We start from the raw sequence: 23,505 nt of genomic DNA on the forward strand, positions 1-23,505 counted from the left end.
TGCATACTTTAAGCCTGAGTGGTAATATATGTACACTTTGAAACGCGTCGACGGTTTTTAGCTTTTCGTCAGTAACCATCGTAAAAGACCTTTCACGAAACCCATTTTCGAGTTCGAAATGTTTGGCACTAACGGCTTAGGGTGTTTGTAGTAGCAAAATTTTCAGCGAATACAAGGTCAGTACGGCGAGGGACTTATATTCGTAAGAAATATTGAAATTTTCCGATATTCCATTGCTTACTGCAAACCGCCTGCAAAAAGCCAGAGATTTACAAGGGCACAGATGCATCAAATGTAAAAAACGTGTCGCAAATTATCGCACCATTATGAAACAGCGTCGTTGAAAATATCAGATTAATAGTTTCATAGTGAACAACTTATTGTGGTAGATGTCTGCCGATCGGATCCACTCCACTCCACTCCAGCCTACCCTAGATTTGGTGTTCGAGGATAGACTATATGTACAAGCATGATGTATGTGTGAAAAAAGTGCCTAACATTGTAAGTAAGCATTTCGTGAATATATGCTTGGAACAGTTACTTCGGAGGTAATCAATGATATAATACACGTTATAATGTATGCACAGTGTATACGGAACGATATAAAATGTCCGACGCGAAATTATTACTATCACTACAACTATTAAGATAGGTAACCTTCGCTTTAATTTAGTAAATCGTTATATATATACACTATGGCAGATACGATATTATTATAGTAAAGATACCTTTGAGTTAGGTGAATCTGTCCAAACTACTTGCAATCATTGATTATTTAGGACATCCACGACATTTCTTATAAGCAAAAAAAAAAAATTGGGATGTCGATAACGGTGGAATATTTTTTATGATCATAAACGGCTGATTTCTCTCAATTTTCAAGAAAATATTAAATTCATTTGAGCTTTTTTGGACAATAAGACATATTTCTTAGTTTGATATATATATTTGTATACACAGTTCACTCGTTACGGATAATAGGAAACTAGTCACAATTGCGTCCTGGATGTCAGTGAAATTTGATTTGACACTGCGTTATTTCAACGTTCACGTCAAAGGTCTATTTAACTTTGTCTCATAATGAGTATGTCCGCGGCAAACATCATAAACCAAAACGAAGGTATCACTATAATTGGTAATCTCCTGTTCATCCTAGCAACATTGTGGCTAACGGATGTGAATCCATAGCTACTTACGACAGATGTATTTGTTGTCTATTCTGTGGCTTACATGAGTTGAGCATACAGTAACAACAAACGTGTTCATTATTCCTGAGCTGTGTGAACGAGGAGAGGACACTCATACTACACTTCAGGTGGATTCAATTATTTGTCGATGGGCCATACCGTCTATAGCACAATTCCCGTGGAAGTTAAGAAAACACCAAAACAAATAGAATGGGCGAGCCCGGTCGAACTATCACTTCTGTCTTACAGATAATACCGAAGTAGGCGGTGACGAAACGGCGGTGTGGAACACTAAATGAATCAACTATTCGGAGACGTAATCTCAACAATAAGAGCAGAACAGTTTTGTATTTAGAAACTAAAGTCGAAGGACAACGTGATGACGATGAATCTTTCATACTTGAACGACAGAACCGTCTTGCGCGAAGACCCACACAAAACGAAGCTGTATTAACGATGATGCTGTTCTCTGCAGCTCCGTTTGCGGATATCTATCCTTAATAATAGCGTCTATCTATTTAGAGAACGATTGCATGCAGTACATTTGTGCGCAGCGACTGAAGTCAATATTCTGGGTTAAAACTTTCTAGATTCCATTGATTTCCTGCTAAGCTACTTATATTTTTTAATTTGAGTATTCCTCAGTAGTTTTTATCTCAAAGTACTACCGTTCATTAAGTGTGAACTTGAGCCTAAAGCACTTTTATATGTAGGTAGCAGGGTAAACACAGTTTAGCTGTAGCCATTCAGCTTCCCTTCATGTATAAATAAATAGGAGTTTAATATATATGCTAGCTTAAGTAAACAGATACGTATTTTTCTGAAAGTTGTATATAACATGTACATATCCAAGTCAATGTAAATAATTTGATGTACAGATGTTTCGTGAATTACTTGTCACAGACGCATATGAGGCTCACAAACGCTGCTTTCCATTTCTTCTATTATAAGTACTATAACGATTCAAACATGCTAATAATAATATCGTCTTTGCACTAACAAGTATTAAGCCATAAGCCGATATCAACGCCTTTGTTTGGATCGTTCGCTTTTCTCTCGCAGTGGTAGTGTGGGACTTGTCCGGTTTCCCTTAGGACATTATCCTACATTGATATGACTACCTAATAGCAGTATGGTGAACTAGCCGCAGCCTATTCCACAATAGCTGATGGATATAGCAGACGTTTTTGTTCGAACCAATGGGTCGATCCGCCGACCACCAACCGCCAAAAATGCGTACGCGGTCTGTCTGGCAATCGTGCAATGGCATCACAGCCTACTGCTAAGGACTACCCGGCTTCATCATTACATATATTACCATAAATACCGTAATAGTCTTAACTCGCTGAAGAAGGCAATAGCGACCTTATTTTGGCGCCACTGCTACTACAAGCTGCATCTGCGGCATTTGTTCCATCCTTCTTGTCCTTCTGGTCGATCCCGCTTGGGCCTACTACTATCACCGACTGCATCACATCGGTTGATCTTGGAACAGCCATTATGCAGTTCAGACTATTATTAGAGCAGTATGATTCTATTGTGGTCTTACCTGAGTATTATTGTCGGTTATATTTTGGTACCTACACTATATTGCGGCGGTAGTACGTGCTACTGACTTTGATTGCTGGTTCCCTCCTTTCCGGCCCTTTCACGGCTGCCGCTGTAGCCGACGATTGGCCTGTACCCATCCATAGCAGCAGTAGGCCGCTTCCACCGCCATCGCTAACTACTGCGGTTCATGGATCATCTGGTAAGATTCGATAAGACAAGTAAGACGCTGCAGAAGTAGCGTACCTCATTTTATTCCACCCTCCCTCATTTTTATGTGGGTGACGTAGTGAAACGCGGTGGTGTCATCGGTAAGAACGTCGTTGTATAAGTTGGTACATAACGCCACCAGTTGCTGCTATTGCTTGCACCTTCGCCGCATGTAACTCGGCATCGGCGGAAATGGCGATATTTTAGTTGCTGCCTTCTGTTGTGTGATGACTTGTATTCCCGGTGCCGCTGCGACGGATATTGTTATTGTTTTTGGTTGTGATATCGCCTCTGCCGCTTGCCTGATTGCTTCCCGTGGCAACTGTTCCTCAAAATAGATTTTTTGTGTGGATGCCTCATCGGCTGATCTCTTGTTTTGTTGAGGAGCTTTCAAGGTAGGCGAATTGTCATAGCAAATATCGCTCTTGCGGGCTCCTCGGTTTACACTGCTGTTTGATTGGAGTTGTTAATTTTAAGGCCACTTAAAAGGTCAACAGCATAAAAGAACCGGAGTCACCGCTTGCTTCTTACCGGATTAAAACTTAGCCTATTGCAGCTCTTGAGAATATTAGGTCTCCATATTGCCTTATAGAGTGTTTTGCGCACCTGTTCAAAGTAAGTGGTGCTCGATCGTGTTGCTACTTCAAACGTCAGCCGTCAATCTTCAAAAAAAGTCACAAGGGATCTTACCTCACTATTATCAAGGGGGGATGTTCACCTTCTGTAAACGACTAAACAACATAGAATCGTTGTCTGACTACTGTCATTAAGCATGTTGTTTAATCTCATTGCTTAAGTTCAACCTAAGTAGTTTTCTAGTCCGAAAGAGTAGTCGAAAGTTTAACAACTTCAGGTAATTGAAGGATCTCATCCCCAGCCAAGATGTATATATATGATTTAAAAAAAAAACTGCGTTTAGTCGTAGCCCGTTACTCACAATTTCCTAGTTGCTTCTTGCTATTTGATATTTTTTGTAGTCTGTGATCCTCGATTATGCAATTACTCGACAAAGATTGCACTAGATTTCGTAGGAGAACTCGGGGTCTCAACTTCAAGTTTCAGCCGGACTTTTTTCTTATGCAGGGAACACAAGTAATCTAATAAAGTGACAAACATGACATGCATTAGCTGCATCGTCTCTTATACCTGCTATGAGAATTGATTACGTTCACAAATACCTTTCGTATGCGAAGTGGTTAAAAAAAGTGTCATTTATGTTGAAGTTCCGTTATTTCAATTGGCTTACATAAAGCACCAACGTTTCCTCTATTTTGATATGATATCCAAATGATAGTCACGCCATTCAAATATTCTTCATTTTCATTCGTGGTTTAAAAGTATCGAGCTGCTATAACATAGCCACCAGGCTTCGCTTATACCGAAATAAGATAAAACAACACAACCAAGAAGAATTATGCTTTCTATATTTACTTTATAGTTGCTTAAAAGTTATTAAAAAAGCCATCTTTTAAAAAAAGCTTTGCGTTCAAAAGTAACTTAATTTGTTTCTATACAGTAAGTTTTAAAAACCTACTATTTAATACTTTCCCCGTGGGCATGAGATTCAAATACCTATAAAATTATTGCCGTGGATTGTCTTACATTATTTGAAAATGCTCGTCCCAATTATAAGATAACATGAACGCCTAAAAAATTATCCTTTGAGCATTGATTTTATAGGTAGTATTAAAATTCGAGTCCTTTAAACCAATTTTTCCAGCAGGCAGGTGGTAATTTCTTTTAATTGTTGGTTGCTTAGATGAATGATACGTCTCTTTTAATATATGCATATCGTGAATACGAAAAATTCAAAATTTTCCGCCGTTTTTAAATTTGAAAATTGTGACTGTTATCGCATTGTTTAAAAATAACGCAAAACCCCAAAAATCAGAACTATGGTGTGTGAATGCTTGCTTTAAAAAATAAATAAAGTAATAATGTGCGACAGATAGATTTCGCACAATTGACTGACAATAGACAATTCATTCAAATACAATTTAGGAGTGCCTGAAATCTGCCAAACAGAAGCAACAAAAAGAGTTCAGCAAAGTGTAACGAATTTTATCCTTTACGCAAACGATTTGAAAATGAGATTAATAATATATCTAAATACGAAGAAGGAGCCTTCCATCGCTTTCCTGCATCATTTATTTTTCTTCTCCAGGTGTTCATTGGGGTTTTGGTAATGTTCTGGCTCTAACACAAGAAAAAAATAGTTCGCACATTATTCCACATTTTTCTAGAATTACATCGTAGATAGAATCGGTTATTCTACCCCTAGAATGTACGGTTTCAAACGGTTAGAAAGATTTACATAATTTTTATGTAACTCTACTATGGCCGCACGAAGGATGACACCCTTGTACTCTGATATTCAGTTATTGATCCAATTTAGGTTATAAACATCAAATTTGCAAAAATTTTTGATTCACCGCAGATTCGATTTCCGTTTAAACTAAGCTAAGGCATATTCACAATAAATTAAAGGAATATACAGAAAGTCAATCAAAAAGCGCACTTACGAATCACCAAATTATGCATAAAATAGAAATGCTTTAATAAGCTCCTCAGATTCGTTTCCAGTATTCCTTGAACTTCTGATGCTCGTACTGATTAATCCATGGGCCAAAAAGCGAACGAAGAGATCAATCGGAAGCGAGGTTAAAAAATGAACCAACGTATTTTATTCAAAGATGGTTTTCAACAGTAGTAGATATAATTATGTAAACATATTTGCTTCTGTCTTTGAATTGATCGTAAGTTGCTTAAACCCTATGGATACTTTTCTTGGTGACTAACGAGAGCATTATAAAGATAAACCAGCATATTAATAATTGGATAACTTACAGAGTTTTTCGTCAGTTTGATATTTTGACATTATTTCCAATCTGTCCCTTTTCTATGAAGAAGTAAGAAAAAAAAAGGAGAAAAAGTTTGCTTGAAGGATTACTTTGTGGCATGGCCTCTTTTATAAAGGGTGTTACTTTTTACTTCCTGCTGTAAGGTGTCCGCCATGACCTACCGGAGGCATTGTACATCACCGAAGGCACACGTTTCCGATGTTCCTTATGTCCAATGTATGTGTCACGTGCATAATATTCACGGTAAGAACTGTGTGGGGTAAAGGATATATTCACCTAGTACATTCTACTTTGCTTGCTTTCTATGTTTAAGGTACAGTTCACAGCCTGTTACTTAGCTTCACTATATATGTCCATAGACACTATTTAAATTCGCTTTTATCGCTTGGCCTTTACGCAGTTTTATCACCAAAAGTCTCTATTCCGCGTCAGTATTTAGATCAATGCAATCTTTTTAATGGCAGATAAGCTTGCTGGGAGAGACGCTCTGGAGAAGATGCAATAATACGCTATATATAGCACAACAGAAATACTCAATAAAAGTAGTATGTAGTATACGTACAAACTGAGCCAACAGTCATCGAACAGTTCGAGGGACCTTCGTGGTATATCTATTAAAATAGTTTGCAAATTATTTTAACAAAATAGTATTGGTTATTCGTATTATTATCCCTGACATTAGGATCCATCTTTTTGTAAGGGTATTATTTAGGTCCACCATATATATATATATATATATATATATATATATATATATATATATATATATATAATAGTGTTATTTAAACATATATTCTAAGCTGGACTTAGTTTCTAAATCGGTCGGTAAACTCTCAGGATCAACCACAGTTCTTTTACATCGAATGCAGGGTCAAACCGCAGAGTTAAACTGCAGCAATAGAAGCTACGTCCAGAGTGAAAGTGATAGAACTAACGAATGTGTACAGCTTTTAAGTTCCATATCGCAAGGATGTATTGAAGCTTTTTCAAAATGTATCGCAAGGATTTGACCAAAGGCACCATATGCACGTCTATTGTTTCTGTAGCTTACAATAACATCAGTTTTATCTTCCGATATGTAAACCACACGTATAGCTGGTTTAAAAAATAAAAAAAGCGTTACAAAGCAATAAGTTTAGGGAAAGGTCATACAATGTTTCATGAGACACCTAGGACTTAATATTTTTGTTAATATACACCCATATATTGTTTTTCAGATTTGTTGGGACTAGAAAGCACTTTTTTCTAGTCCAGGTCGAATGAAAAATAGCAACTTACATAGCTTAAAGGCTATCATGCTGTATAAAAGTGGCAAACGATGTAATTCAATGCATTTGAAAGATTTAAATAACTTTGTTGTCTCTTATAGGTCAGATGATGATAACCTGGTTAAAACGAAGGCCAGAAGTTTTCGTAAACCTGATAGTTAGATAAATAGAATACGCTTTCATTTCATGTCTTACTGACCGTATATATATTCATTCATAGTTTTACAATGATGTGAAACACGCACTGAACAGAATTAAAATTTCAAAATACGGTTACGGATTGTAGGCTTTGCATTTTTATATGAAGACTTTATTCTACACAGTTGCAACGTTATGTCTGTGTGAATAAAGAAGTAGTACTATTATTAAATTATTAATTATTTAGTTAACGTAATAGTTATGATTTTTATCAAGAGAGGACCATATTGGACATAATACGGTAACGTATAGTAGCATTGTTGGAAAATTCCATAGAACTTGCTTTATCTGCTGTTCATTATTCAAGATAACCAATGCTTGCGGTAGTGCGTTTCGAAACTATCTATCTTAATAATATATCTAATTTTGCAGACCTGAAGTTGCTGGTATATGCTGAGTTGGCGGTATCCTTTCTGGGATCTGATGTACGTTTTATTGGCCGAGTGAATATCATCGAATGCGAAATTTCGTAGCTATCCGATGTGTATTCGTGTATGGTCGTGGTGAGAGTCCAAAGGCGAGGAGGGCTGTGTGGGAGACCCCTAAAAAGTCCGAGAAAGCCTCGATAAAGTTGCCAGGACTATGCAACATTAACAAAAGTCGCACAGCTATTCAAAGCATCTGTGCGTCTTGTGCTATCTCTTGTGGTTGTAACGCCGGCCCCAAAAAAAAAAAAGTTTTCACAGTTATAACTATTAAATTGAAAAGGTGGCGCACATTTCTATCCAAAACTATTGTGTTAATTGCGATCTATCATCTTAATTCATTCCTATCGTGACGCAATGTCACGTTCTGGAAGCCCGATATGCGATAGTCCATTGCACTGGTACGATATTCGAGGTGAGTCTTACAGAGGCTAAATGCGCTGATTTGACCCGTCGTTCTATGACTACTTTATCAGCAATGTATTTTATGTTATTTTATTACCTGTTCGGATCTTGCCACTTATTATTTGCATATTTTTCCTCCATTCCTTCATTTAAGAGGGCTTAGAATAATGGGTCACAGAGACCGGTTCGCCTCCGATTTTGACCATATCCAGTCCCAAAATTTGGAATTACTTATGTACTAGACCCTGTTTATTCAAATCGAATATGCAGCACGATATGGATTTATTATTAATAAGACATTTAGTTGCACTTCCAATGCTTTTATAGAACAGTAATAAGCTTGGTATTGTTTTCTTCAAATTGACCCCTATTGTATACTTCGTGAAATGCATTTAAAAGTATCAAGATCAACTCTATCAAAACAAAGTTTTGCACGAACTGCACGCGAGCAGCGAAATGACCTTATTGAAATTTCGCTTGAGCCTATGAAAATACTTTGGTGTTTCCTATAAGAAAATCTTTTTTGTGGTACATGCAACCCGAGAAGATTAATAGGTTTTTACCGTTAGAGCCAGTGAATAATTTTTGAAGCCGACCATTCCCCTAGGTAGCCTAATGTTTTCAAGAATTTCAATTAGACAGGTAAACCTGTTCATGAGGAGCCCGATTCTAAGCCATATTGTTTCAGGCATTTCAGCTGTGTAGCTACAGCTATGCAGCGTATTGTGAAAAATCAGCATTGTTTTTAGTTTTTTTTTTACAAAGCGGCATTTCGTACTTGGGCATGATTTCACCGGGAAAATTCAAACTGCACTTACTCAACTTGTATTGTGTCAAAATTTTAAATGCTTGACTAAGGGAATGAAGTAAAAAGAACAAACGCTTCAATGATCGATGATTCTAACATATTGTAGTTTATAAACTAGTATTATTAACAGGCGCTAACTAAACGCTGGCCCATTGAAGCAGGCGCTTGCTAACGAATATTTAGGAACAGTGCGGTAGCATAATGTGTTTTCTGCCTCTATGATTAAGCGAGATGGAATGTAGCATCTTACAGAGTAGTAAGTGCTTCGCTTTCTTAAGCTGTTGGTATTCTGAAAGAAGTATTAAGTACCACTGCTAGAAGGTGGCTAGTTTCTCAACTTTCCACATTGCTTAGAATGTCAACCTGGTTAATCACTTTGAATCTGATTCAAGGTAGACGTTCGAATAATAGGAGAGTCGAAATATTCTAGATTATTCCTTTAGTAGATTTTATGTATGTATATGAAGTTAATCATCTTTTTGTTGCTGTATGAAGTACACCGTATGATATTCAGATAGTTTTTGCGCTATAAAAGCATAGCAGTGTAAGCGAACTTGGCTTTCTAGAACTGTGGTCTTCGGTAAAAACCTACGAACACTGTGTTCATCTCAAAAATAAGTTTTCAACGTTCTGATTTCTTACTTTGTCTTCGCCATCGTTATCACCCTTCATAGATTAGGATAAGTGTTCCGAAAAAAGAGCCAATGCATCGCGACGAGTCATAGCATCGCTGCGGCCCATTCTAGTAAGTGGCCACGGTCCAGATGGAATCCGTTTTCATTGTTGAATTTCCCAGGATACGTTTGCCCGCGGCAACACAAACAGCGTCATTGGGTTCTTTATAACAATTCATCGGCGAAGATCGCAGCTACATAGCCACAAAATAGCCACCGCGTATCGTGGCACTCCAGTAGCAGCTGATGCTGTTCAAGCAGTAGCAGGTTAGTGGCACTAGTAGCCGCGAAGATTGACGACGAATGGGCGAGAGAACAGGCAACAGCGGAAAAGCAAAACGTCTCCTACTTAACGTCGAATGAACTCCCTTCTAAGTTGGAGTGAATTTCAAGGACGTCTCTAGCCCACTGCCCACCGTATTTGGAAATCTGTCAGTCCTAGCGTATAATACGCTAAGATATCCGCACACGGTCACATATAAATACACCCGAGGGGACGAAAATACAGACGCCCTGTGTCGTATAGATGCCGATCCCGATGGGAAAGTAAAAACTGTTGTCGGTTTGTCTGATTTTCCGAGTGACTGGGCTTATTTCGAATGTTTCCAAAAGAAGGAACTACTGCAATGATTTGTAGTGTCATTTAAAGCTGAACGGCACGGTTTTGCTGATGACTACGACAGCTGCAAGCGAGTAGTCAGTCGACAATTACAAGCTGGAACGGGAGCATATGATATATATGTTAAAACAACATCCAGCTATTACATAACAGAGAATTTATTTTTTTTAATCAATTTAAATTAATAATTTTTTTAAATATTTTTCTACTTTTCTATAATTTTTGCTTTTCTGAGAGCAACTGTAATCATATGATAAAAATCTTCTCTTGTTATTATATGAATCAGTCTAAAACAATAATTAATATATCAAAATGAAACTGATAGTATATAGATCGTATATATTATCGAAGATCATTTTGATTTTCGTATTTATCAATGGTACACACTTATATTAGTTGGATCTTGGCACTTGAGTTTATTTGAATTTGATTCAAGCCTTTGATACATTTTTTTCAGTTTCTCTTATACAGATTAGAAGTGTTCTACCACTACATTGAAAATATATAGAATTATGTGATGAAACAATTACTAATCTGTGTTTTCTTGTTTTACAACACTCATCATCAGTAGATATTGTAGAATCAATATCGTTTTCGACGACAATGTTCTTATGCTACCTTCCATCACTTTGTGAACAAGAATCGTCTCAATCCGCATTAGTCCGATGTGGACAATATCGTTTTGAATTTGCGAACAAACCCCACTTCAACTCTATGAAGAATAACTTCATGGCGCAGTTACATAGTTTACTAAAACATGGCAATTGCAAAGCTATAGCTTCAGTTTAGGTATTAAAATAGAAGAAGTTCAAATCACTAAAGATATTTCACATAAATACAGCGTTGTCATCCTATAAGGATCCTCGCATCTCTTAGATAAGAACTAGTTAAATCTTTATTTGTATAATAATTTTCGAAAGAACAATGAAGGCAAATTTAAATGGAAATTGATAGTCGGCTCGACTTTTTTAACCCAATATTAAAATAAATCAACTGATTAACCGAAGAGTGCATACTCCACTATCGCGGGACCATCGGACAATTCGAAATAAAAATCCATGATAGACTTGGTAGTTATATTGGCGACTGATTTCTGTGATCAACGTGGTACACATAAACTGATTATATAACCATAGCATCATCATATTGTGGCGTTTGCGGCACTTAGCGATACAGCGAAAATGCTTGATTCGCCTTAGCCAATTTCCGCACACAATAGTTCCCTTTCTTCCCCGTTCGCTCGTTGCTGCGAAGTGGGGAGGACAGCTATGGAAATTTGCCGCATGTCACATCTGAAGACTGTCAATAATCATCGCTATACACTTTTGTTCTAAGTGAGATGAACCGCCTTGAGCCGACTGGAAACGCTACGGCGTACTACAGAAATAAAGCTTGAATAGGCAAGTGGTTTACATTGTTTTAGCCACGAAACTTTCATAAATTTCCGACCACAACTACTGTTGGTTGGAACATCTACTGCTTTCTAAATAGCCTCTGTTGCCTTGCCTTTCATAACCATTTTTCCTCACAAAAGCTAGACTAGAATAAAGGGATTCAAACATTGTCGGGCTGTTGAAGTTATGTCTGGACGAATTTATTTCTAAAATTGCCTGAAATGATCTTAAAAAATAGTAAGCCGTTAAAAAAGATACCCGTTGTAAACCATCCATTTTAGAGCTCACGGCAAACGCCTTGAAAGAGAACGAAATCGCAAGGGATATTTTCAAATTTCTATGACACTGCGTTTCGAGATTCTTTTAACTAAATATGTATAAATATATTTATCTTCTATTACTTATTGACTTTCTTATATTGTTCATTTCGTACTTTTAGCTCACGGCCACTATTTTTTTAGAACGGCCCGACTATGTATCATACAAATATAAATTAAAACACGACTGAAGTACCAAATCCTTTGAATGAACCCTTTATGGTGAGCTCATGGTTCTTTTTTGTGTGTAACAAAATTAGTTTGCACGATAGTACGATTGTATTTCACAAATTATTAGTTTTTTTCATTTTTTATCTTGTCTATAAGTGACTTAATTTTGTTTTGTAATAACTTTGTTAGTTTTTTTTTGAAGAAGGAAAAGTTTTTCCACTATTCAGAGTTGAAGAAAACAATTTTTCTCATTACCTCGTTTATCGATTTCTCTGTTTATTATTCCATATCGAATTTTTAGTTCTCCGCATGGTGTTTTTTTTTGTCATTTTTATTCGGGCATTTCGCTGATATCTTGTAGACGGATCAATTTAGCTTTTTTAGCCGGCAGAAACGATTAATTACTTATAGACACCGGGAACGAATGCTTCTTTAGTTTTCTAAAAATCACTAGTTTTGCACTTATAAAAGTTATTACAAGTTATTTATATTAAAGCTATTTATGCATATATTTGTATTATATCCATTGCAACCCGACCATGCTGATCTGATGATATGTCCTCATCCCGCAACCGGTAACCTCTAGCTCCCAGCAGGTTGAATTTACCATCGCGTTTTTTAGGCGTCCTTGCGGTCTTATAATACGCGTGTCTAAAAGCAATTGAAGGATTCCACAACTTTCGCGTTTGACGTTTTTGATGGGCTTCAAAGCACAAGTCCATAACAAGACGATCAGATATCTCACCGTTCCAAAGCACAACCAGTTATCGTCGCAGTACTTGGCCAGTAACAATGGGGTGATTTTAACCTTTCTTGCGAATAGGAAAAGCCGTGCTTTCCTGGACTTCACCCATAAGTCTGCACATCGCAGCCGTGTACGGGTCCAGAAAATAGCAGATTACTAGCCAGCGTACAGTTCTGTTTACGTCTAAATGGTCACGATAACAGAATGGGAATATCAAGGTTTCAGTTAATCCTGGCCGTACTGATTGTGATCCCTTCGCACTGGTTTGGCAGAATGTGCCTTCGTTGAGAGTGGAGCCACTGATTGTCCGTCTTTCCAACAACATTTGTTTTGCTGTCATCCACCGAGGACTGACCAGTTGATGCGCCCTTACTGATGCACTGCAAGTAGTATATTTTTAGTGGCGGGTATGCGGGTTGGTCGATCCATGTTAATACATCTGGAGCCTGTCACTTTATTTTAACGTGCCTTGACAACGGCAACGTGCGGGCGCTGCTTGTCGATATATACCCTTTTTCGTAACGGCGACATACTTTTTGATGGGTGCGCATCCAAGAGCAATTCCTCTGGCATGTATTCTCAAACCACACGAACTAACTCGGACATAAGAATTTATTCTTGCTGCTGTGACAAAGTTAAGAAAAGTTGCTGACTTTGCGGTTTTTTGGAAATTTATTAGGATTATACAATTCGTGCACCGCCATTAGCTCACCTAACAGTAATCATCATTTAATATGCAGAACTTTTGGTAGCGTGTCTCTGTCTTACTTAGTCTTACTCTGTCACTTAGAGGAATAGTCGTATCGTTCATTCTTGAAGCCTTTACACGTAGTTGTTTTTTTTATACACGCAAGTCGTACCACAGTTCAAACGTCCCTAACAGATACTGACGCCCTTTTGGCATTGTCTGATCGGTCGACCAACCATGAGCCTTATCAAAATAAGACCGAAATTCTTCGACCTGCCTTTCGAGTTGGGTCTCGTCATCGCCAATTCCGGCGAAGCGCCATCCAGTCGTTCCAACAACCAACGAACGTGTCCGCGTTGCTAGCCATTCCACCAGCAAATTAAGCAGGCTGATTTAGCTTTGATGTTAGCCGGCAGGAACAGTCACTTGGCAGTTTTCGGCTTTGCGCTTACATAGAAACAGATGAATTCATATATTTATGCAATCATCATTATTATTGCAGTATATTTACTGTATTGCAGTATATAATATAATTAGGAAACTTTCACCTTAATATTTAAATGTTATTTATCTTTCGAAGAATATACTCTGTAGAAGTAAAGAACATTAATTTTTCACATCTTTATTGTGGATGTTATCAATCAAGATCAATACGTATTTATAACCGAATGCATTTCTCAAATAATGAGCTAATGATTTTTTCATTTTTCATGTCTGTGTATGTATATTTAGACCCATCGGACATCTTAACTCATGATGTTGATGATTTTATCATCGGCGACCGCGTTTGGGTTAATGGCTCCAAACCGGGTTACATTCAGTTTATTGGAGAAACAAAGTTTGCGCCCGGTGACTGGGCTGGTGTTGTGCTCGATGAACCGATCGGTAAAAATGATGGCGCCGTCTCGGGTGTACGCTATTTTCAATGTGAACCACGTCGAGGGGTTTTCGCGAGACCCCAACGTCTGTCACGTTATCCGACCACCGTGACAGCCTTAAGCGGCGGCCCAAGTGAGTCGACACTCATTCAGGAGTCGCCGGGGAAGTCTGTTACGACAAGGGTAAGCTAGCTCAATTCAAAATGGATGTCGTAGTACTCAATGTATGCGAATCAGACCTCAGCAGAATCTTTGCAATCGTAATTGTTCTTATCACTAAGGTCTACCTATAAATGAACAGGCTGGATAAAGTAAATTGTAACAAGTACGCTTTGATCTGACATTGTTTACACCCGGAATTCACTCTATGTTATTATTTTTATTATCTTGAAACAATATTTTTACCTGAGTAGTCCATAATTAAAATTTATTTGACCGTTTGTAATATCTGCGCATATGTTATGAAAAAAGATTAAGGATGGTTTGAAGAATTATCCAGCATGTCCCGGCAGATCACGTTGTAAAATTTACGCTCTGTTTAAGCGAACAACTTAACTGTCATTATGTGTAATATTTACTTATAACGGATTTGAATTTTATGCATGAATAACGCTGACTAAGAATAAAATGCTACTTTTCTAATTGAAAACTGAGACTTATACAGTTTGACCTTTTCTTTTTGCTGTTACTCTCGTCTCATATGATATACATTTAGACGGTCGTCCGACCATGTTCACCGGCAACTGCTGGTCGTACGACGCCGAACTCACCACGAGCTGTGATCACAAATACGGAATCGGTGGCTGTCGATCACGGATTGCGCATTGGCGATCGCGTCATTGTGAATGCTTCGTCAGGCTTCAAAGCAGGGACCTTACGCTATATTGGAACGACCGAGTTCGCTCAAGGTCATTGGTGCGGTGTTGAGTTGGATGAGCCAACAGGAAAGAACGATGGTTCGGTTAACGGAAAGAGGTAAGCCATTTCGACGCACTTCGTTGCTTTGTCTTAAAAACTATTACATATATTTATACTGTTTATTTTTATCTGTGGACAAGAGCCGTCACGATGTTCGTTGTCATCATGTCATCTGTATTAAAAAGAAATTGGAGACCGGGGGGGGGGGGGGTATATCCAATGTACGATACTTTCATTCATTGTGGCCTAAAACATATTTAACAAACCGAATTAGTTTTTTTTTAATTATTTTCAAAAGAGAAGCACAAGAACAAGATTTAATTCTTTAATTTAGTAGACACGATAGTTAATTAGAGCCCAGAGTGGTGCAAAATGTAGCAGTTAGTGCACGTTACTCATGAATTCGTCATTTGCATCACACAACGGTAAAAAAACAACTAACAATGATATCTGTAAGGGAAAAGACAACGTAACAATCTTTATGCAAAAGTGTCATAATTTCGACCAGAGCTGCACTACTTGTCTGTCTGAACGCTTAGCTAGCATTCGAATCATCCAGCTATTGTAAACTTTTGCTAGACGACTGAAAAGCGCAATGGCTAACCTAAAAACTAATTTTTTTTACAAAATACAAAGATGAGTGGTCCACAAATAATTAACTCACGACTAAATAACTATGCTTCTCCTTCTGCTTAAGGTAAATCATAGTCTTGAAAAAAATAGGTTCCTCTCCAGCTTCTTGTAATAAGCTAAATTCTTTCGTCTTGATATCGTGTTGATACTGAGAACATGGTCTTCGGCATGTACATATTAGGGTGACGAATAGGTTTTCGTTTATTTCTTAGAAGTTGTTGTTTATACATTGTCAAATGTTGCACACCGTATCGGTAGCCTGTTGTTTTACTCCCCTTGTTATTTACCTTTGCCTAAAACGTAGCTTTTAAAGAGACTCAAAAGTAAATATAGCATTTTCGGCAACCTCTTCGACGACCTCTCTCGTAGGTCAATAAGCTGCGGGCACCACTCAGGATTAATTTGATGTCTTGTTTATTTCAAAATGGACGTCGTCGAGTTAACACAAGCAATTGCTTTCGACTCTGAAGAAGCTCGCTTCAAACCATTTTTGATGGAAAAATTGTTAAATGAGATACTGTTGCTCAGTTACAGATTTCTCGTTAAATGCAATACAAGCATACTGTGCTGAAGGTTTTTATTTCGCATAACGACGGAATATAACATGTATTAAAAACGCTGACGTTTGATGCCCAAAATAGTATTGCCCTCTAGACAGGCAATTGAAGGTAAAATTTCGCTATGGGGTCGAAAGGATTTTAACTAGCTTCGGTGGCTTGATTATTGAAAAAGGAGCTATTAAAAAAAATAGCTTGTTTAGTAATATAACACGTGTGTTGATTCCTAGGCTACCGGATTCCCGAAATATTCTTCACAGTAGAGGCTCATAGAAAGAATGAATGCATTATTATTGGCTTTCAGTTCAGGAATTTTCGGTACAGGTTTTCAGGGATTCATTAATGTGCAGTACTGGGTGCCAAAGAATGGGCCGAATTTTAGAGTACAAAGGAGTATATTTTTGTTGTATGGAATTTAAGCTGTACGAAGGTACTTTCTTTGTCTATCTACGGAATCTCATGTTGAATACAATTATGATCTAAAGTAAATCGCATACACACTACAGAGCATTAGTCCTTATTCAAAAGATAAATGCTTTCCGCTGTTTCTAGATTGTAAGTTTACATTCAAAATGAGCTACCCGTTATTAATGTAATTTTTGTGTACGGTTGTCAATTAGGCTCACACGTAGGTGTATAAAGAGTGGCTCAGTTACCGATATACATACAATACGAATCTTTTGTGGCAAACTCAATAGAATTTTCCATTTACCTTAGGGCTATTCCTATACTATTTTGCAAGCTATGTAAAACGTCAAATTTCTGACATTTTCTGCGATTGAATTCTAAAATATGCCTGATGTTCTCACTAACCTTACACGTAAAGTATCATCCGTATTGTAGCAACACATTGTTTTTGTTTAGGACCCCTGCTTTAGCTCTAAATTGACCTTTCACTGTTTTTTATACACAGGCCTACGCTACTTTGAGGGTTCATCGAGGCATAGACCCCTATCCCACCCCATAAACTCTCCATAACTCTCAGCAGATTGCCGACGTTTACATATATATTAATTTCGCTTACTCCGCCCAGTTAATCGCCACCTTCGGCATGAAGCGAGACTTACGCTTTGTAAGTTACCTTTTTGCGGCTAGTCGTGTATCGCTGTAGTACACTATCAGTAGCCTGCGCAAATTATGTGGTGCATTGAGAATAATTGCGTTGCAAGTTTTACAGTCGATATTAAAGTTCATGCAAGGTTCGCTTCAAGCATCTTACAGGAAGAAACAAATAATGAGCACGACGCCACATTAATGTAGTCGGCTTTTGTCCTAGACTCTTTCGAACTATTTCGTTATTGAGCCAGTATCTAGATGCTCTTCAATGTGGTCTGTCCGTAAATCTACGGCGAAAACAAACTATACCTCATCATTCTCTTGTCGTAGGGGGTTCTGAATAAAGCTAATTCGTAAAGCTGTATGCATTACCCCACACTGCGATATGATTCACCTCAGCTGGGCAAACATATTCTATTGCAAAGCATATGATAGTAATAGTTTTTGATAGTGTTACGAAACATTGATTAAAATAGCTAACTTAACGAGCTACGTACCTAAAAAACATGGATGGCAATGCATCCCAGTGGCTTGTTCTGGTACGCTAGCCTGAACTACGAACTTTTACTTTACCATAATAATCGTAACACTGGATACTTGAATATCAAAAGCTTGTTTGTTAATGGTACGGTCGCTATTCTTTGTTGTTACCTGTATCTGTGCGTAAATTGGCTGCAGATACTTTGCGTGTCGCTCAAAGTATGGCCTGTTTGCACCGGTCCACAAAGTAGCGCGTGAAGGTGGCCATACGACAACGACGGTGCACACTACAACGCGAACAACGAAAATCACTTCACCTCCGCGTCTTCTATCGCGCACAGGTAGCCGAGAGAGCGTGGCCAGCGTAACTAGCAACATCAGCTCCACTTCAACCTCGAGCAAAAACTCACTGACAGCGGCCAGACAACTTCAGCAGCGCCAAAATTTGAAACCCCGATTAGGGGTGACGGCACTAGCAGAAAGGGCCTCAGCAACAGGACAACAACAACAACAACAAATCTCCCAGCAGCAGACTAGCACAGGAAGCAACAGTCAGGTTGGGCAGCATCTAACTAGTAGTATCATCAACGTCAGCAACTACAGCGGCAATAACGTATTTCGAAATATTCAGAGGAAAAAAAGCAATATTAAACTTGACATATTGATTTATATGAGCCGACATTTTTACATATACAAAGTAATCTAGGTATTTGCTATATGCCTGTGAAAAATCGATAGGCAGTTATGATTCTGAACAACGTAAGGTCTATAGACGATTTAATAACATTCGGATGTGTGTTTACAACTATAAGTTAGCATATATATTACACAGAAGTATTAAAGTATAATGAACGGTTGACTTTTGAGTATGCGCATGCCATCGTTTTTTAATCATCATCATGTGTGAATGCAAATTATAACACTACCTTAATCATTTCTTAAAATGATTAAGGTAGTGTTATAATTTGAATTTATTTCGACATTTTTCGAAGAGTGTAAGTTCCGAAATTCACCAAACATTTACTGTTTAAAAAAAGGATTAGTGATTTTTATTATACTTACTTCCATCACAACAGGACAAGTACCATTTATATCTGACGCGAGTTTTTTTTTCAAAAATAGCGGATAATTGGTCGATTCACTGGCTGGGCTCATCGTCAATGGTGTCATCAATCCCTAACCCTTAGTTCCTTTAACCTATTTTTCGGTTGGGACCACAACGTGGCTGAGCCTATGCACGCCTGGCAGCCGATTCATTTCGCATTGCTGATTATTTTCACAACTTGAAGTAATTACGTTAGAGATTCAGTTGAAAGTCGTAGTATATAGTCGTTATAATTACTAAGGTCTGTAGTAATAATTGTCGAGCGATCGTTTTATTGCTCTTTTGCGCAACGATAAATGTTATGGAAGTTGTATGAGGAAGAACAATAAGTATACTGGACTGATTACCCATATTGGTTGAAAATTACGATTGCTTTGAGTTTTGATTACTTACTTACTACAAAACACCGCACCATTTTATTGGCTACCATTACAATGACAATTTTTACTGAAAATTAGTTTTGCATCCTGTTTGAGTAAGTTTATTGTCTTTAATTGCTGCTGTTAAGTTTAAATGTATGACACAGATGTATGACAAGATGTATTCTAACAGCCTAAAGTCATTCGTCAAATAAGAACGTCTGTCTTTTTGTACGAATTTTAAATATGGACCTGTATTCTGTGAAGTCGTACGTTCACTTTTGCCAAACCGAAATCGTTGTGTATTGTAGATGTGTCAGTCTCGATGGTAATACTTTTGGCGTTTGCCTAAACCATTTGGATTATGATTAAGGTGTCGATGTATCAGTGCTACATTTTCAGAGCCTATGGGAGGATAAAATAGTCTAGCAACAAAATCGAGTAACATTCCTGGAACTTTGCCTAAAAGGACGATTTGTTTTCAGCCTATTAGGTACCAATGATAATACTGGGAGACACACATCTCAGTCGTAATCACAAAACTGAACGAGTTCATTTTTGGAGCCAGAATCGCGAGCCTATTTTTGGCCTGCTGTCGAGCTTCCGCGGAGAAGCACAGGCTTGCCGATTTGTTATTTGGAATAGAAGAGCTGTTTTACTTTTCCTATTTATCCAATATTAAATCCAAATAGACCACGTAAGGACTTTAAATAGATCACAAATACTCCCATTAGTGTACATTGGTCCATTACGATGTTTATCTGCTTATTTCTATCGTGTTCTTCCTGTTTCTTGTTTTTGGTCAGTTCGGATCCGCTTTCTTTATTTCGTTATTGTTTGTTCCATTGTCGCTAGCTGATGTTGTTGTTGTTGATGCTGATGATTGTGATTTGTTGTTGTTGTTGTTGTGTTCGTCGTCGTTGCTGTTGTTGTCTCTTCTCTCTGACCCATAACCAAATAATAATAATAATAATATGTATGCTTATCGCATGCAGATACTGATTTTGCTGTCCTATTCCATCTTTATATAATCGTTAGCGTGCCGTATGTGTTACTCCCTTGATGTTTTAACGATTGCTTTTAACTAATCATTCTTTTTCCACTGTTTCCGTTTACTATGTTAGTAATGAGTGGGATCGATTGTTTTCTCAGTAATGCCTTTCTGTTTCCTGCTCTGGGTTATTCTGTACTGTGACCTTTTCATCTTCGAACAATGTATAATATTAAGTAATATTTTTTGCTAGTGAATATATTCATTCTATTCGGTTTATATTTTTGTTATTCTGTTTTCACTTCTTTTCAGTCTACTAAAATTAAATTACTGACGAGCAAACACAGCAACCCTGTTCCCCCTAACGCTCAGAGCGTATTGCAAGTAAGTATGTGCAATGTTTTCGAGCAATCTCTTACATTTGACAGTGTTATGTTAGACTGCATTATCCCTTGAATCGCTCAATACGATATTACACCTCCGTACTTTATTACTGAGTCATTAATGAGCTTCCTAAACGGTTATGCTGCTGTCCGGTGGTTTCCGACAGCATATATGCGCTAAATATTGAAACAAATTATACTTGCTTTTCCATATGCAACGCTTTTTAAAGCAGTAGTATGTTTTCAGAATAAAGACCTTATTATACAATAATTAATTTAAGCCTCTGCCAAAGTAAATAAACGCTAAGAAACGTTAAGTTTTTCACTAATAATGCATTAAATATTTGTTTTTTAAGTCACACGAGGTTCATCGAGGCGACATAGTTCTCGTTGATCTTAATTACTTTGCCTTAGTTTAACCCCAAAGTTTTTAGCAGTTATCATAAACGTTGCTTAAACGGGTGTCAGTATTTCTAGAACGCTGAGCGTGGAAACACAGTAAAAATTGTTGGTTTAATTGGATTCCAGAGCCATACAACTTAATCCTAAGCTTGTCCATTTTAATCTTAACTAAAGTATAAGAAACTGCTGAAGTTTTATCACATATAGAGTAATTGAAAAATATATCCTACACTAAAAGCGTTCTGCAATCCTGTGACTACCGCAAATTCTCTAACTACTTGACAACAGATGAGCACACTTCTGTTAACAGAAATAATATCTGAACACTTTGATTAAGCAGATGGGTTTCGTTTAAAATCACTTTTAAGTGACGAAGCTAGCAACTCAAATTGGTCCCGTGATAGGCACACGTCTTAAAAAATCGCGCATTGCAGCGCTCCACGTTTCACTTGTGGCTAGTGAGTGGACGGCAATCGGTGTAAATACTTTAATATTTTTTGCTAGCACCAATTTCCATTAAGTTACATGCCGACGCCGATAACTGCAAAATTAAAATTCTTAACACATAAGGGCGATAAAAAATCTGAAAATTTGATTTACGCAGCCATTCATTCATTCATGCATCCGTGGCTTATGGCTGCAAAGCTCAATAAGCACAGAGACAGAAAGTGTGTGTGTGTTAATCATTCTACAACTGATAATTATTCACGGATCAGCTGTGCAACGAAAATAATGATAGATGATTCGTGTTGTTGGGTGAAGAATGCGTTTGTAAGTCTCAAGATCACCTCAGCCCACCGTCGTCAGCAGATACAAGATTTGCCGAAGCGTTCCATATTATATCTGGTGCTTCGTGGGTCATGTGTGGTTAACAAATATGTGTTATAGTGCGAAGCCCGGCAATCTCTATCGTTCGAGCTTACGCCGTCAGCAAGACTATCCTCTGGACGCCAATTGATTAACTCTGGCATTGCTGAGGATAATATTGAGGATAACTAATCAATTAACAAAGGCCCTTTGCTTTCGTGCATAAATTGCTTGGGACACTGATAAAATACACCTGTCTTGAAATATAGTATTTAAACTATGGGGGTCACACACAGAAAGAAAATGTTAGTATTCGGCCTCTAAAGGAATAAGAGTCATCTACGAAGGTTGCTTTCTAGTACAGTAGTATGAATGGCATTGTTATTATGCATGTTAAAATAGGTAACACTTGGAAATTGATTCAAGATTGTCTCGTGCAGAACAGATCTGGGCCATGGTCTCTCTACCCTGTCTCTTCTGAACTTCTTGCTGGCCATGTTGCACCATGTAATGGTCAATGTGGGCTAAAAAGGAACTAACTTTTCCCCATAATTAACTTAACAGTACTGGCGAAAACAAAGCTTGTAAAAATTCCCTGCGGATTACTTCATGGGTCTCCATGAATGCGCATTTTTACAGGTATATGTGACCATGCGTGTTTCGTATGTGTTCTCGAGGACCCAGTGTAAGACGTTTCTTGAAAGCCTCAGTCGTAACCAGCTCCTCTCGTCCGCTTGATTATAGCATTTCTAAGTCTCTGATCTTGGCCTCTACGCTCATTTGTTGGCAACAATTTCATCATGGACCTGTGAAGAGTCAGCTTCATCCTGCCACACGGAACGATGAGAGAACACAATAAAAAGTTATTTATTTCCTATGCTCGGTGTAGTACATCGATGCAGTTGTGACCAGTCAGAAATTGACCGTGGTCATTAATAAAAAATATAAGCTATTAAACTTAACTGGAAGACTTTAAAAGGAACATACGCATTCCTTCTACTGAATAAGATTCGAAACGTTTTTGCATTTAAGGCAAAGATTAGAACATCGTTGTTTTAGAAGTCATCCTTTAGTGTAAGTTTCTGTTGCTTCTGTAAACTTGATTGAAGAATATTCGGCAACGAGAAGAACTTTAGTTGTCCAGAAATAATGAGAAATAAAGTGAGAGCTATTTTTTTTTTAATTAAAAACAGTATTGTGTGTTACTTTGTTTTTTATATTCGCTTTAATCAAAAATTATTTCATTTAGGGCCACATGTGTCTACCAGTTGCTATTCCTCAGAGTTCAGCCCAGTTGTGGTTGTAGCTAATTTAAGCTGCTTGCTTTGCTATCCGGCACACGCCTTAAACCTACTTAGTATAGTAAGGTAATTGCATCTGGTGGGCTCGTTTTTTTTTGCCCTTTGCGTAGATGACAG

The 23,505-nt window shown here is 37.7% G+C and overlaps 1 protein-coding gene and 1 long non-coding RNA gene across 11 annotated transcripts in view; one reads left to right on the forward strand and one right to left on the reverse strand.

Annotated features, from left to right (window-relative positions):
- The window catches only part of LOC111252804 (uncharacterized), a 49,247-nt gene that overhangs the window by 8,086 nt on the left and 17,656 nt on the right, over window positions 1-23,505 (forward strand). For 3 of the 10 annotated variants that reach the window (XR_015330548.1, XM_022811271.2, XM_086993489.1), the window contains exons 3-6: window positions 14,251-14,579; window positions 15,112-15,371; window positions 18,239-18,596; window positions 20,808-20,879. Coding sequence is in view for 9 of the 10 variants with exons in the window: in XM_022811271.2 (XP_022667006.1) it covers window positions 14,251-14,579; window positions 15,112-15,371; window positions 18,239-18,596; window positions 20,808-20,879 (1,019 nt within the window). In the remaining variant the exon portion in view is untranslated. Of the gene's footprint in view, window positions 1-2,904; window positions 2,938-2,981; window positions 3,341-5,949; window positions 6,050-7,970; window positions 8,113-14,250; window positions 14,580-15,111; window positions 15,372-18,238; window positions 18,597-20,807; window positions 20,880-23,505 lie in introns of those variants that run through there. The other 7 variants (XM_022811274.2, XM_022811275.2, XM_086993488.1 and 4 more) reach the window with 7 other exon arrangements.
- Window positions 5,076-7,721, reverse strand: LOC147755061 (uncharacterized). Its single transcript, XR_015330573.1, has 2 exons — window positions 7,647-7,721; window positions 5,076-5,554 (listed from the first exon to the last, which is right to left on the reverse strand). It is a non-coding gene; the product is annotated as an uncharacterized LOC147755061 (long non-coding RNA).

This window comes from Varroa destructor, unplaced genomic scaffold (assembly GCF_002443255.2).
Source record: "Varroa destructor unplaced genomic scaffold, Vdes_3.0 BEIS01000006.1, whole genome shotgun sequence".
Taxonomy (NCBI): Eukaryota; Metazoa; Arthropoda; class Arachnida; order Mesostigmata; family Varroidae; genus Varroa; species Varroa destructor.